This window comes from Theileria equi, chromosome 3 (assembly GCF_000342415.1).
Source record: "Theileria equi strain WA chromosome 3, complete sequence".
NCBI classification, from domain to species: Eukaryota; Apicomplexa; class Aconoidasida; order Piroplasmida; family Theileriidae; genus Theileria; species Theileria equi.
In genome coordinates this window covers 2,192,878-2,206,171 of record NC_021367.1, presented here as the reverse complement: position 1 = coordinate 2,206,171, position 13,294 = coordinate 2,192,878, and the positions used below count along the sequence as shown (strand labels likewise).

General features: G+C 34.9%; 9 protein-coding genes and 1 non-coding gene across 10 annotated transcripts; 2 read left to right on the top strand and 8 right to left on the bottom strand.

Annotated features, from left to right (window-relative positions):
• Window positions 1-176: 176 nt before the first annotated feature.
• On the bottom strand, window positions 177-1,289 carry BEWA_011010 (hypothetical protein; the record flags this gene model as incomplete). The annotated part of the gene is made up of 5 exons (XM_004831292.1): window positions 177-372; window positions 407-510; window positions 548-614; window positions 646-913; window positions 947-1,289. 5 exons carry the CDS (start codon window positions 1,287-1,289, stop codon window positions 177-179), a joined length of 978 nt encoding a protein of 325 aa, XP_004831349.1.
• Window positions 1,290-1,385: 96 nt separating this feature from the next.
• On the bottom strand, window positions 1,386-1,796 carry BEWA_011000 (hypothetical protein; the record flags this gene model as incomplete). The annotated part of the gene is made up of 2 exons (XM_004831291.1): window positions 1,386-1,684; window positions 1,724-1,796. The coding sequence occupies 2 exons, from the start codon at window positions 1,794-1,796 to the stop codon at window positions 1,386-1,388; spliced, it is 372 nt and encodes a 123-aa protein (XP_004831348.1).
• A 1,526-nt stretch (window positions 1,797-3,322) lies between these two features.
• BEWA_010990 (hypothetical protein) lies at window positions 3,323-3,965 on the bottom strand (the record flags this gene model as incomplete). Its single annotated transcript, XM_004831290.1, has 4 exons — window positions 3,323-3,616; window positions 3,671-3,735; window positions 3,772-3,832; window positions 3,867-3,965. The coding sequence occupies 4 exons, from the start codon at window positions 3,963-3,965 to the stop codon at window positions 3,323-3,325; spliced, it is 519 nt and encodes a 172-aa protein (XP_004831347.1).
• Window positions 3,966-4,732: 767 nt separating this feature from the next.
• Window positions 4,733-5,670, bottom strand: BEWA_010980 (hypothetical protein; the record flags this gene model as incomplete). Its single annotated transcript, XM_004831289.1, has 3 exons — window positions 4,733-5,002; window positions 5,037-5,186; window positions 5,221-5,670. 3 exons carry the CDS (start codon window positions 5,668-5,670, stop codon window positions 4,733-4,735), a joined length of 870 nt encoding a protein of 289 aa, XP_004831346.1.
• A 141-nt stretch (window positions 5,671-5,811) lies between these two features.
• Window positions 5,812-6,812, bottom strand: BEWA_010970 (RNA recognition motif domain-containing protein; the record flags this gene model as incomplete). The annotated part of the gene is made up of 1 exon (XM_004831288.1): window positions 5,812-6,812. Exon 1 carries the CDS (start codon window positions 6,775-6,777, stop codon window positions 5,812-5,814), a length of 966 nt encoding a protein of 321 aa, XP_004831345.1. The 5' UTR covers window positions 6,778-6,812.
• Window positions 6,813-6,899: 87 nt separating this feature from the next.
• BEWA_010960 (protein of unknown function DUF890 domain-containing protein) lies at window positions 6,900-8,786 on the bottom strand (the record flags this gene model as incomplete). Its single annotated transcript, XM_004831287.1, has 2 exons — window positions 7,715-8,786; window positions 6,900-7,678 (listed from the first exon to the last, which is right to left on the bottom strand). Exons 1-2 carry the CDS (start codon window positions 8,325-8,327, stop codon window positions 6,900-6,902), a joined length of 1,392 nt encoding a protein of 463 aa, XP_004831344.1. The 5' UTR covers window positions 8,328-8,786.
• Window positions 8,787-8,840: 54 nt separating this feature from the next.
• Window positions 8,841-9,392, top strand: BEWA_010950 (40S ribosomal protein S10, putative). Its single transcript, XM_004831286.1, has 2 exons — window positions 8,841-9,035; window positions 9,094-9,392. Exons 1-2 carry the CDS (start codon window positions 8,960-8,962, stop codon window positions 9,354-9,356), a joined length of 339 nt encoding a protein of 112 aa, XP_004831343.1. The 5' UTR covers window positions 8,841-8,959; the 3' UTR covers window positions 9,357-9,392.
• Window positions 9,393-9,413: 21 nt separating this feature from the next.
• On the bottom strand, window positions 9,414-10,982 carry BEWA_010940 (hypothetical protein; the record flags this gene model as incomplete). Its single annotated transcript, XM_004831285.1, has 1 exon — window positions 9,414-10,982. The coding sequence occupies one exon, from the start codon at window positions 10,980-10,982 to the stop codon at window positions 9,414-9,416; it is 1,569 nt and encodes a 522-aa protein (XP_004831342.1).
• Window positions 10,983-12,000: 1,018 nt separating this feature from the next.
• On the top strand, window positions 12,001-12,073 carry BEWA_010930. The gene has a single exon. It is a non-coding gene; the product is annotated as a tRNA-Arg (tRNA).
• A 44-nt stretch (window positions 12,074-12,117) lies between these two features.
• On the bottom strand, window positions 12,118-12,897 carry BEWA_010920 (hypothetical protein). Its single transcript, XM_004831284.1, has 3 exons — window positions 12,574-12,897; window positions 12,428-12,540; window positions 12,118-12,388 (listed from the first exon to the last, which is right to left on the bottom strand). Exons 1-3 carry the CDS (start codon window positions 12,822-12,824, stop codon window positions 12,135-12,137), a joined length of 618 nt encoding a protein of 205 aa, XP_004831341.1. The 5' UTR covers window positions 12,825-12,897; the 3' UTR covers window positions 12,118-12,134.
• Window positions 12,898-13,294: the final 397 nt, after the last annotated feature.

The window sequence follows — 13,294 nt, the reverse complement described above, 5'->3', positions numbered from 1 at the left end:
AAAGGCAAACCAACGGAGGGACGCACAACCAAAACTCTCTAGCTCACCGGTACGACATCGCAAAAATAACAAATTTTGAATTTTTATATAATACAATTCTTATTGCACTAATGTGGCAAGTTGGTTCGTATCGTTTGTATTTTCTTCGACTTTAGACCACAATTCTTCTAGACTGTTTAATTTGTAAAAAATGAGAGTGTAATGTACAACCTATACTTATTTCTGTCTTCTTCAATCATAAGATGAATACAAAGAGGTCCCAAGTGTGCAACAATCCAGTCGTCATCCCGGGAACTGCAGCAGTATGATATTTTTGATACGAATGGTATCTCTAAATCAACGATAATGCGATATAACATCCTTCCGACACGCCTAAACAACAATTCAACCTCGGGTTGTCACGTACCTACAATGCGAACGTGTGTATCCTGTAGCTACTATTGCATACAACCCCCGATCTCGTCGTCTACACTTGTTGAGGTCCACCGAAATGATATCTATCAAGCGTTCCTATATTACATTGAATATATAAGTGGAATAATAGAACCTGCTCGAGTATGTCAATAACTTGTTGTATGCTAGGCATTTGTCCTTTTCGAAGTTCAATCGTTTTCCTAGAGTATTTATTGAATGTTAGATACATACTTCGGTCTGTGCACAGCTGTCGTACTGTAATCCCAAAGGTGGTTCTTTGGCAGCTTTACTACAGTGTCAGTGGTATATGATCCAAATGCTTCCTCATAAATATCCTGATTCAACATAGAAGGAAGCCTATAATCCACATTATCTCCACTGGAATCTAGTGATGCTTTCTTATTGTAGTAATTCCCTCTAATTGTCTCAAGCAATTTTTCTCTATTTTCCGCAAAAAAAGTTTGACCAGGTGTCAAAAAATCATCAAAATGATCATGTTCTATAGCAATGTGATATCATATATGACATCTACCTCTAGTATACGACTGTATATAGTCTGGCACAAACTGCATAATTGCTGACTCAACATTTTCCAGTGAATAGTTGTTCAATATTTCGGTATTATTCTCTATCGTTGTTGTCTCGATCACATCATGCGGAAAAAACGGGGCAGGATCCAAATTGGAGCTTATACAGATATCACTAACATCCTCTTTCACATGTTTAAACCTACTTATTACATCGTTAGAACTGGAAAAGGCACAATGTTGGAGAGTACACAAATAATCACAAACGAAAAATTGCATAGAGGGATTACGATTGAAGAAACCGTACACATTATTATAAGATTTGACAAATATGGTTTTTATGTACATTTTGGCTATAATTTTGCGATAAAATCCCTCTAAACAAAGTGATTCCCCTTGACAATAGGGCAAAGCATGAGGAAAATTGGAAAACGGTTTGTGGAACTATAAACCATGTTCCTCTCCAATTTTATCGGACAACTTCTTTAAAACATCTCTATTTTTCAAAATTTCGTACACGATCGTATGCTTCAGTTGAGGAATGTACTTTAGCTTCTCTTCGGGTTCCATCGCCTTTATCATCTCCGTATTCTGAAGCAAATCGTCAATATGAGATTGAGTTGTGTCATCTGTAGTTATTGATCCATCATGCAGTTCTTGGCTGGTAGAATCTGAGTTTGATTTCGTTTCTTCCACCTCTCGCTTTATCGGTATAACGTACACCCCTAAATTCTCCATAACATCTGAAGTAATGTTTTAACATATATGTAGTTTATAAAAACCTGGATGTAAAATTGTGATTTCACGTATTTTCCTGTCTAGTTCTGGCAACTTGTAGTAGGGGTTGTTCTTCATATCCTTGGTTATATCTAGAAAAACGCATCTGAAAAAACCACGATATCGAATTACCATTTGCTATGTCATTAAGCTTTTCGACTATGTGTAATTGTGATTTACTAGATATTTGTGATACCTGGTGTTTTCTCGATAATTTGTTGTTTGAGAGTGTATTCACCAACTAAATGTTTGTAAGCAGCATGCGCATTTAATTTACAGTACCTGAATCTTTAATATTCCTTATCTCTTTGTTAATATGTAGATTATGTGCATCTGGAGATGGAGATGTTGTTTCGGATATGTCTGTCGCAGGTACTGTAACTTCACAAGATACACATATGGGTAAAAGTAAAAGAAATGAAGCAATTCCCAAAAAAAAACTGGATAATATCATTTTAAATTTGCTGGATTATTGAATTGTGCATTTAAATCAATAAATGGTCTGATCTCGGGTGTTACGCGTTAATCTCTACTTCCATGGTGTGTACCCTACGAACAAAACAATGTAGTACTAGTCATAAATCCAAAAGATTTATATAAAATACTATGTTGTGATCTGTTATAAAGTAAATATAACCATCTCTGCTATTGTTACCATTAGGTTCTAACCGTGTTCCAAGTATATTAAAAACTAGTGATCTCTACTCTACAACCATATAAGTCTGTTTACTATAAACTTTACAAATTTATGAATAATTCCGGATGAATAATTTTCCATGGTTAGGAGCTGCAACAATGACTATACACTCTAGCAATTATTAATTAATCATGTTTATGAACAATAATATCATTGTATATTGATATTTTTAAAGTTTTGTCACGGGAAATTCGTCCGAATATAATGGATAAATGCCTCTCAGATAAAAATTTTCCCATTTGTTTCAATATGCCATATGATAACAAACTATCTATCACCAGCCACAATACACCTACTGGAGTTACTCGTGGGTCATTTAAAAGATGTGGAAATAGAAAAAATGTTGGAACAGTCTTATAAGTTTACCACTTGTATTTATAATCGATTGCACGTCGGACCAACAGGGGTAGAGGGATCACTCTATAATTTCTCATATACGGTCTCTATTCGAATATTTATCCTCTCAATTCGCATTCCAGACGGTAGCTAATCTGCAACATTTATAACCCATATTCGTAAATAATATTTATCAGAAATATCAATCAAAAAAATTGCATCACGTATGTTATGGTCATAATTTTTAGCGAGTATAATTTTACAACTTGGCCAAGTACCTAACAAAATAAATCAAATTCTTTTTCATGGTCATTTTCTGTTATAAGTGGTGTGTTTTTGCCCAAAAATTTTCGTCTTGAACCACTCCGCTTCGATACCTAGATATCGAATTTAAAATAACATTTAAATTATACCATATTTGGTTGTGTAATATTTTTAGCTTGAGATGGTATTATCGCTGTTTGCATCTACACCATATATTGGTTGATCTATCTGATTAACCTTGAATTGGACGTTTTGTCCATCAGAATTACTTGTAAATTGACTGAAAATGAGTAAAAATGATTATTACTTACTTTATGACATCTTCATGACTAGTACGAATTGTTTGATCGGATACTATTTTCTTTTTCTCTTCATTCTTGCTAGAAATCATTTCTTTTAACACTAATATTTTTTGTTCTAGATTTCTCATGTTTTTGGTAAATGTTTCATTCTCATGTTCCACCTTTAAAGAGATAATGTATAACAAAATGATTAAAGCTACCATTTTGTTGAACTTCTGAGCAACATTTTTTCTCTCATAATTTGCAGATAATTCAATCTTATCTAACTCTTCTTTGAGTATTAGATTACTTTTCTCTTTCTATGTATCTTTATTTCTAAATTAAACCAAACTAACTCTCTGGTTAATAATTACCAATAAATCTCTAGCCTTTCCTGTATCGAGAAGCTCATATTTGTGGAGATATGTTTCAGATAATTCTAGGAATATTTAATCACAATCATTGTTGACCATACCCTCTATCTTTATTTTGCTTTCATTCACATGCACAATATTATCGATCTCTAGCTTTTGATTCTGAAAATATTTGTAAAATTATGACATAGTATACCAGATGCTTTATGCTACTCAATTCATAGAGAATTTTTTCATGTTCTATTTTTTCTTTATTTATCTCATCCACGGTTTCTTCCATCCTTTGAGTGATCATCTCGATATCTCTTTTTAACCTTTAAGTTGTACAATTGTGAATTTATACAAAACCTGTTTATATGGTCTCTTTCCACATATACATTTTTATTTAAAATGTCTAATTCTCTCATCTTAAGTCTAACCCCTGAAAATAAAAAGTCATATACTTCTATATTCAATCTACCCTGTGAGAGATTTACAATTTTCCTTGTCATATTGTCGTTATCTTCTCCAATTTTTCGGGATAAATCCGTTAAATCCAGGATCTTTGCATTCATTTTCTTACTAATAAAGACAAAATACCAAATTATCAAGATTGTAATTCGTATTTAACGATTTCAATCTATGCAAGATATCGGCATCGATTTTTTTTACATTATCGAAACACCTTTTGAACATAATATTAAAATGGCTTATCTACTTATACATTAAATTCAGAAGAAGCATGCCTGTTCATCTGTAACCAATAACAACGAATTGAGTTCGGAATAATGGATTTTGCAGCCAACATTCATTTTATCAATTTTTTCGGATATAACAATTCTTTCGGCTTCCTTATCGCATAGGGTTTTTAAATATTTGTTAAATTTTTCCAATGAAGATATTTTTTTCCTGTAGTCTCTTATCATAAAGATGAACAATAACCTTTTAAGTGCATTTATTACATCAGATATATCATCGATCTATTGGTATTCTCATAAATTGGTCATTTTCTTACCTTTATTTTTATGGATTTGACATTTTCGTTGAACTTTTCGATTTCAGTATTGATTTCTGTCAATTTTTCTATACTTTCTTGGTGTTCCTAAGAAGTTTATTGAACAAAAATGTAAATTCCACCTTTTCCATCCTGAGAAGTTTCTCTGATATTGATACTGTTTTGTCAGATGTTTTAGAAACAGTAAGATTTAAGGATTCTATAGTTGTTCTTTTATCGTTTATCATAGAAATAGTCATATCTAGTTTTTGAGTAACATCTTCAATATCCTCTTCTATATTTAAACATTCACCTTTTACTCCAATTCTTTTTGTTTCCAATTCATAGTTCAGCTTTATCTAAAATACGCATTAGTTTTTCCAAATATGTTACCAGTGCTTCAGTTTCTTGTTTTGCCATATTTTCGATCGATTTCAAGTTTTCATCTAGAACATTAATTTTTCTCGTATACATATCAATTTTTTCTGTCTTATGTTCGATGTGCCTTTCCTTAGTAAGTACTAAGCTCTTTAACTTTCTGACCTGCAAGATTGACTTATGTAGAGTGCAAAATAACCAGTTGTTGCATTGAGATGTATGCATATGTTGATATTGATATCTGAGAATTTCCAAGAAATATATCATCTTCTATAACTTCTATATTACTTTCTATTTTTATGATCTCTCTGGTATTCTCTTCAACAAGTTTTTTGTACCTCTCTAATGTTAGCCCTTCACTATGAATCTTAGCGACTATAGATTCTTCTTTTAACTTTAAAATCTCTATTTCCTTTGAAATGGCATTCTTATTTTCAGTAGCGTAGTTAAATATCATTAACACCCTTTTTTTCTGTACTTGAAAATTATTTAGTGCCTTCTTTAGAATGTCTAGTATCTTTGAGTAGTATCTCAGATTCGCCTTATATAAGAATTCAAGGCTGCCTACAATACGATTAGTATATTTTTCATTGTTGGATTTTATCACAAATTTGTCAAAATAGACTTCTGCTGCTACGTTTTTTTCCATTTTCATTACACAAATATAGACAAGTAATCAGATAAAATCATTGATGATTTGTACTATATGTATTGATTCACAAATGATAGGGAATTAATGAAATGAACGAAAATTCCGCTCACTTCGCAGGAAGCCTGCGGGTTATTTGGGCTATTTTCTTTTGCTTCCGTCTTTGGAAACTTTCTTCATATTTTTGGATTTTCCTCGGAATCTGCTCTTGTTCATTGGGTTTTTCATAGCTTTTGATGTGGTTTCATCGAAAGACTTCATAACGTTAAGTGTATATCCCTTAAACTGTGTATTATTAAAATTGTCGATTGCTTCTGGAACAGCTATTCTAGTATCGAATTCAACAAATCCAAAGCCCTTAGATTTCAAAGTTTTGGGATCCCTAATAATTCTTACACTTTTTACAGGGCTAACATTCGAAAATAGATTGAATAATTCGTCTTCATTTGTGGATGGAGGAAGTCTTCCAACAAATACTGTCTTTTTCCGACTAAATTTGCTAAAAGAGTTTGGTGAAGTAGCATTTATAAATAGATGTTTCCCATCAACTTCGATAGTGTTTTTGTTCAGAATATCACATAAGTATTCTTCACTTACTAATTTAACGTAAGCATTTTGGGTATCCTTAGCATCGGTGAATTTTTGTTTGATTATTCCTACTTTTTTGTTTGATGCAAACTTTGGATCTACTGGAAGTGACCTGAAATGAACCGATTTAACGATTTTTGGATCAAGGTTTAACTTTTTAATTAGGTCGGATTTAGTCTTTATCGATAGTGGCACGTTTCCTATGAATACAACTGGATACTTTTCATCATTTTCGGATATATTTTTTCCAGAATTTTTGTTTGAGACCCCTTTAAGGTCCTTTTCATTAGATATAACATTTGACTCGGTGATTTGTGCATTACCATCCTCGTTTATGGTACATTCTTCATTCTTATTTAATTCATTTTCATTTGTAGTTCCATCTTCTGCAGATTTTATGAAGTCATCTACCAGAGCTTTCAGTTTAGACGATACCACGGGGTGTTTCTTCGTTTTCTTCTTCAACTTCTTTTTTTTAGGTGATCCGTTTATATCTGAGCCACTCTCCCTTTTATCCATTTTAAACTACTGCTTATTCGAGTATATTATACATTAGTCTAAGCTATATGGGAAACAGGCTCGGTTCGTCCCACTCTGCAAAGGTGTATCGTATAAAGAAGAGGTTATGATTTAAATGGAAACTACTTATCGGTTTCATAGTTATTTTTCTGCATATTTTGCAATTTTTCAATGATTCTAGATCTTTGGGTACTATTGTAATAGGTCCATGCCACAACCCATCTTGTTTGCTTCCCTTGGTTCAGCACAAACGTTCTGAATTCACAAACATGCAAATCTGACACATCAATGCTGTCTTGTGTACAATGTCCAAATTTCATAGTAGAGCTTTCCGCATGAAAATCTAATTGACTAAGCTTCGTGTTCAAAAAGGCTTCTTGAACGGTGTTTGACGCGTTATATAGGCGCATGTCAGACTGGATTTTTCTTTTAATCTTTTTTAATGTGGAAAGTTTTGCCACCAGTGATGTAAACCAAAGAACGTTAAAAGCATACAGTCTACTTTCTAGAAGCATAATTTCGATAAAAGCTAGTTCCCCGTGCTCCATACAGTCTTCCGAAAAAGTGTATTTTACAGTCCCACGAATCATACAATTTTCTGAGTTGTCCAGACAGTCCAAATACTTAGCCTTTAATAAATGAACAGAGAACTGAGATTGAGTAAAAATAATTTCGTTTTTCTTACCCAAGGTTATAGTTCTTGGATTTTGGTTGATCTCTTTAATTGATGAATGAAAAGGGGGATTAGAAAGTGTGAGACATATTAGTTCATATGAACAAATAACTCCTCCAAACATTGATATGGGATTATCCTGTAACCTTAGAGTAATTTTTTTCTCAAGGTTATTGAGAAAAACATTCTTCCTGGCTAACGCAAGTGATTCTTCGTCTATATCAACACCTAAATACTTATTAGATATACTTATACTAAACAAACCTATAAAGTTCCAGGAATACTCAGCAGTGCCTAAAAGAGGATAAATACAATTTGCACCAGTCCCAATGTCCATAACAACAATATGGCCCCCAGTAAGTATTTTATTCAACGGAATAACGGAATTTAGATAACCATCATAGCTGTTGTTTTCAAGTTTCAGTAAATCAGCTGCATGATGAATATAGTTTACCCTGTTAGGTACACAGGGAGCTAGGTAACGTTCAAAAACGAAATCAGAACAATCGACTTGCGGGGTTTCCATGGGAAGTTCGGATTCAAACTCCGAGTCGCAACATCCATTTGGACATCCGCACGGAAGATAAAAATCCAAGTTGTAGATACATTTCAGAATTGCCTTAGACAAATGGTAAACTGCATCAGGATGGGTGAAATCAAAATGATACATGAGATATTTTGGCATTTTTGGTTTCCACTTTAAGTTCAATGTCATATGTTTTTTAAGCACCGGAAGTATTCTGGAAAGAGATAGAAAATCATGCTTCATAGTATGTTTCGAACGAGGATGCATGGATTTTCCACCGAAAAAGTCGATGCTTGAATGATCCTGGGTTTCAGAACCACTACAAATAGATTCCCTCGATCTCTTGTTCATTTTGAATTAAAGATACTACATTTATTATAACCAGACTATGTTACACCGTAACAGAATTAAGGGTAGTGGCGGGAACTGAATATTCAGTTCTTTTAATGTTAAAACATTATACGAATATAATAGACCTTTGTGAGATCACAGCGTTCATTTCTTACGAACGACATCAGACAAAGGCTTACTGACATTTGAAAGGGAAAACACCAGAGACTAGATTCCTCGGCCGGTACCGCAGCTATAGAAATTACAATATTATCTAAACACAAATGACTTGAATCAAAAGAAACTTATAGTACACTTAAGATAACAGCCTACAAGAATAATTTACAAAACAAGCGCTTGACACAAAATAGACCCACACCACCGGAGATAGCCCACAAAATTATGAAATAAACAAATGTATAATTACTAATAGATGATATTTTCACATTTTAGGGGCTCGGAAACCTTGATGTGTTAATTGGACTTTCTTACCCCATGATTGATACCTTTAGGTTTCCGCAGGCAGATTATTTTGATTATAGTTATCGTATTGTCATCATTTTTCACGATATAGTATTTGATACCTATTTTACGGGTCAATCCGATTTTATATGCTATAGAATCTACCGTTTGGAAATTTAACCGCAGACAAGATGGCAGTCGTTGGAATGAAGTATAGTTTAATTCCAAGGGAAAACAGAGTTGCAATCTATGAGTATCTTATAAAAGGTTTGCACATGTTTCATGTTCATATCTATATTTTCATGTCTTTAAAATAATATTTTAGAGGGCGTTTTGGTTGTACAGAAAAATCCTAAGATCCCTTCTCATCCCGAGATTAGTGTTCCAAATCTTCATGTTTTAATGACCATGAGATCTCTAAAATCCAAGAACTATGTGGAGGAGAACTGCAATTGGCAACATCTTTACTTCACGTTGACAGATCAGGGCATCGAGTTCTTGCGCACTTACCTACACCTACCCCCTACGGTGTTCCCTGCCACTCTCACAAAGAGACAGAACACACGGGCTAACCTCAGAGACGATTAGGTAATCGGCTTACGAGATAGAAAATAAGTAGCTGACAAATAAGCGTACATGTGTAAGTTACAATTCTTTTGATTCTGAAGTCCTATTTAATATTATCAAGGCAGTGGCAAAACATCCAGTGAATGGGCCAGTGATTTTGCATTTGATTATTTTGTCGCCCTCGCCAGTCGTTTGAGTGACTACACAGTTGTACACGGATGCGACCTCGATGATGCTGTCAGGAAGATTCTCGTGAAGATTGATGTGGACATCGAGGTTACTTGATAGTATTTCCGGCTTGTTGTTGATAATTGAAGCGATTGTTGAATTCGTGATGATGTTTCCCTTGTGATCAGTCAGGCTTTCCAGACCATTGAACAGGTCCTCCAGTGTGTCATTTTCATTATCTCTGAGTTGTTTGATGACTTTTGGGCACGAGCCAAGTGTTATGCTCGAGTCTAGTGGCCACTTTGCTTGTCTTCTCAGTGCTTCATTGTTTGCATCAGAAGCCAATAGACTACAACTATCGTGAATATCGGAAGGTGGGTATGAAACAAAGCAATACTTCTCGGGTGGGATGGTCTCGCTAATTGATGTAGATATCGCTGCAACTAGATCCTTTATCTTTGATTTATTCCCCTTCAATACGGCAACGATTTCCTGATGTTGTACATTGTCGTCCCTAAAGAGGGTTATTGTCAGTACGTTTTGGTTAGTGGTACGTTTTATCTCTTCCATCGCTGTCAAAAAGACTTCTGGTAAGACAACCATGACCATCATGTTATCTTCTGCCATAAAAGAGTATCTGGAATTCATCAGGTCAGCAATTATACAGGTGGCCTTTATTACTGGCTTTAGTGTTCCTTTAAGAAGCAATGTTCTATATTCGGTCTTGGGATAAACTTCCCATGGCATGGATAAAACAATATCATCCACCTTACTCTTGCGACGAAACCAGTTAAGACCTTTACCACCTCTTCCTATGATAGTACCAGACACCAATTGTGTGGCAAGTATCTTCAAAAAAACATAGGATTCCTTTACAGGAGTTGTATATGATGTTTTCCTGTAGTTTGATGTCACCTTAGTGGCGGAGTTATCAAACGATAAGTTTTCTGAGGACAAAATACTCGAGTACGCAGTACTTGTCGATTTGTACATACCGTTTTGTGGATTCATCTGTTTGTTGATTGATAAAGGCGATGTACCATGTGAATCAGTAGGAGTCAGATCATTCATCTTCTCACCTTCATAATTCGGATAGTAGTCCAAAAGAGGCAGAGTCATGTTCGAAAATCCTAAATCATCGGATGCTATATCAGCTGGAATATTGCTATCAAAGGCATAATCTAGTTTATCATGCGTCAACTGAGTGTTCAGAGAATCATACATGAACGTTTTAGTTGTGTTGCAACTACCACAAGATTCTGCTAGGCCAGAAAGCCAGCCGGATTCTTCAGGACAGTCGAGGGCTATGTGAGTCTTATCGTTCATAAAACTCTGAGACAACAATCGGTCGCTATATCTCTGCGACAACTTCAAAGAGTTCATGTCACCCGTCAATTCGTTCACAAAGTCATTCCTGAAAGGGTTCACAGGTGCCTTTGCTCCGTATACCTCTGACTTACAGTCTTCGGTCGACATCATTGTGGCAGTCTTAACACAAGGTGATATCAATTGACGCAGTCTTTGGAAATATCAGATAGAGATCTCAGATGTAGACAATTCACCACTAGGAAATCCTCATGACGGAGATATACTATAAACCACCAAATACCAACAGGTTGAAATCAATAAGCAATAATTGGTGTGCCAGAAGTTTAGCACTAGAATCTAGTAGAACCGAAAAAACACATTGATAATCCTCATCAATAGACAAGGTAAAAAACTGATAATTAAAGCTATTCTTACAGACAGCAGCGAATAACATGAGTTCCTAATATAACTGCGGAACGCACTCCCATTATAAGGTTTAGAAGCCAAGGCTTTGCAACAAGTACTACCATTAGTCAATTCAATTGATCGATCATGAAAACTAAACAAAAATCGAAATATTCTTCTGTTCAGAAAGATTATCAGACAATGTCTGAAAGTACCAGAATTAGACAAGATTGAACGGGACGATGCCCAACTAGACAATTATAAGATACGCAGCAACGCTTGCAGATAAATTGCCATGACCCAAGAGCCACAAATTACTTAATGAGATCTCTTGGCAATATAAGAGTTGGTAAATTATAAGTGTCTACATTTGGTAAATAATGGGGAACATGAGGAGTCCAATACGGGAATATGATTGATAGAGAATAGCCAGCATGGTTTAGGGACTGAAACTTCTAGATTATTAAATATAGTTTATTTAAGATAGAATCTATCATTCAGACGGGCATTCACCGTTGTCTATTCGCGTTTTGCAGACTATCGATGCAGCCCCCATCTACAGCTCAGGAATGTTGCTTTTTGTGGCATAGACTTCTTGCATCTCGATTGTTATATATGTAATAGATATGTATAACTTTATGTTTCTCTGGAGCTCAGTTGAGGTTTATTCTCTGTTATTTCATTTGAATTTGGTTTTCAGTTGTTGTACCTATAGAATTTGATTCGAAGTGTGGATTTAGAATGACAAAAAAGAACTTAAACCCAAAAAAGGTGGGTGGCGCGGGCACCAGTGGCGCAATGGATAGCGCATCGCTCTCCTAAAGCGGAGGTTGCGGGTTCGAGTCCCGCCTGGTGTACTTCTACTTATGGATAGCAATCCCTCATTATAACCGTCCGTTTGCATTTGTAGGTGATATATTAGTGTTTTCTTAGTCCCCTGTTTGGGAACATCAATGCACTCAGCCTATATGAATCTTCAAGTTTCGTCATGTTGATACGTTGACAGTAGTGTATGAAGGACATTTCTGTCTTCAGACTTTCGAAATCACATTCTTCGTTTGTGTAAGTATATGTTCCAAGTTTCAACACGAGGCATGTCTTCCCTGCGTTACCTCCAATTTTGAGCAACCGGTACACCAGATAATAATCATCATAGTAGAGTTCCTTTACGCCTAAGTACGAATATATGTATGAACATTTATGTATCATACCGGAATCTATAATGCAGCCACAGAGCAGATCCAATATTGGACCATCTCTACATTCATTGGTTACACGCTTAGAGACGAAAGATAAGATTCTACAAAAAACAACTTGTCTGCTCCTAAAAAATCTGCTTCACTATTCATGAACTTACCTCTTTAGCTTTGGAAGTTCATCAACAAGGGTGAGTTTTACGACAGAGTTATTCATATCTCTATGTTTACCGGCCGAAGAGGATTCTGCTAAGAACTTTATTCTATTATAAAGCCCAGAGATAGATCCATTACGCATGAGATGCTTTAACTCCGCATCGATTTGGAGCCCACAGACCCACTTCTTGCCTAGTTGCACATTATTACATTCATTCTCGACTTTTTTAATATAATTGAGGACGATTATGTCCATCAAATGTCTTATTAGGCTAAGTAAAATGAATTCTTTGAAAGGGAGTAGTGTTTTATTCGATATAATATCACTTATTCGATACCGCCTTAGTCTATCCATAGCGTCGCCTGAGATATTATAGGTATACTTACCATGCACCTACCTAATATACTATGAAACAATTCTGTTCCGCTGCTATTTTTTATATTTATTGCATAATTTACAATTCTCATGGCTTCATTGATATTATCATCCTTTTGTATTTCCTTTTCCAGTTCGTCATTGCAGTACATTGAATCGATTTTCTCATAATTTTTCGATTTTAATAAGTAATTGAGTATATCTGATATTACACATTCGTATTTCTTCGGGTTATACTTTTCATAGAATTGAATTCCTTTAATCATAGCCTCTGTTTTCGGTAAAAGCCTATTTTCTATGCACCATCCCAGTAAATCGATCACCTCACAACAAATTTTTGTGTCTTCCAT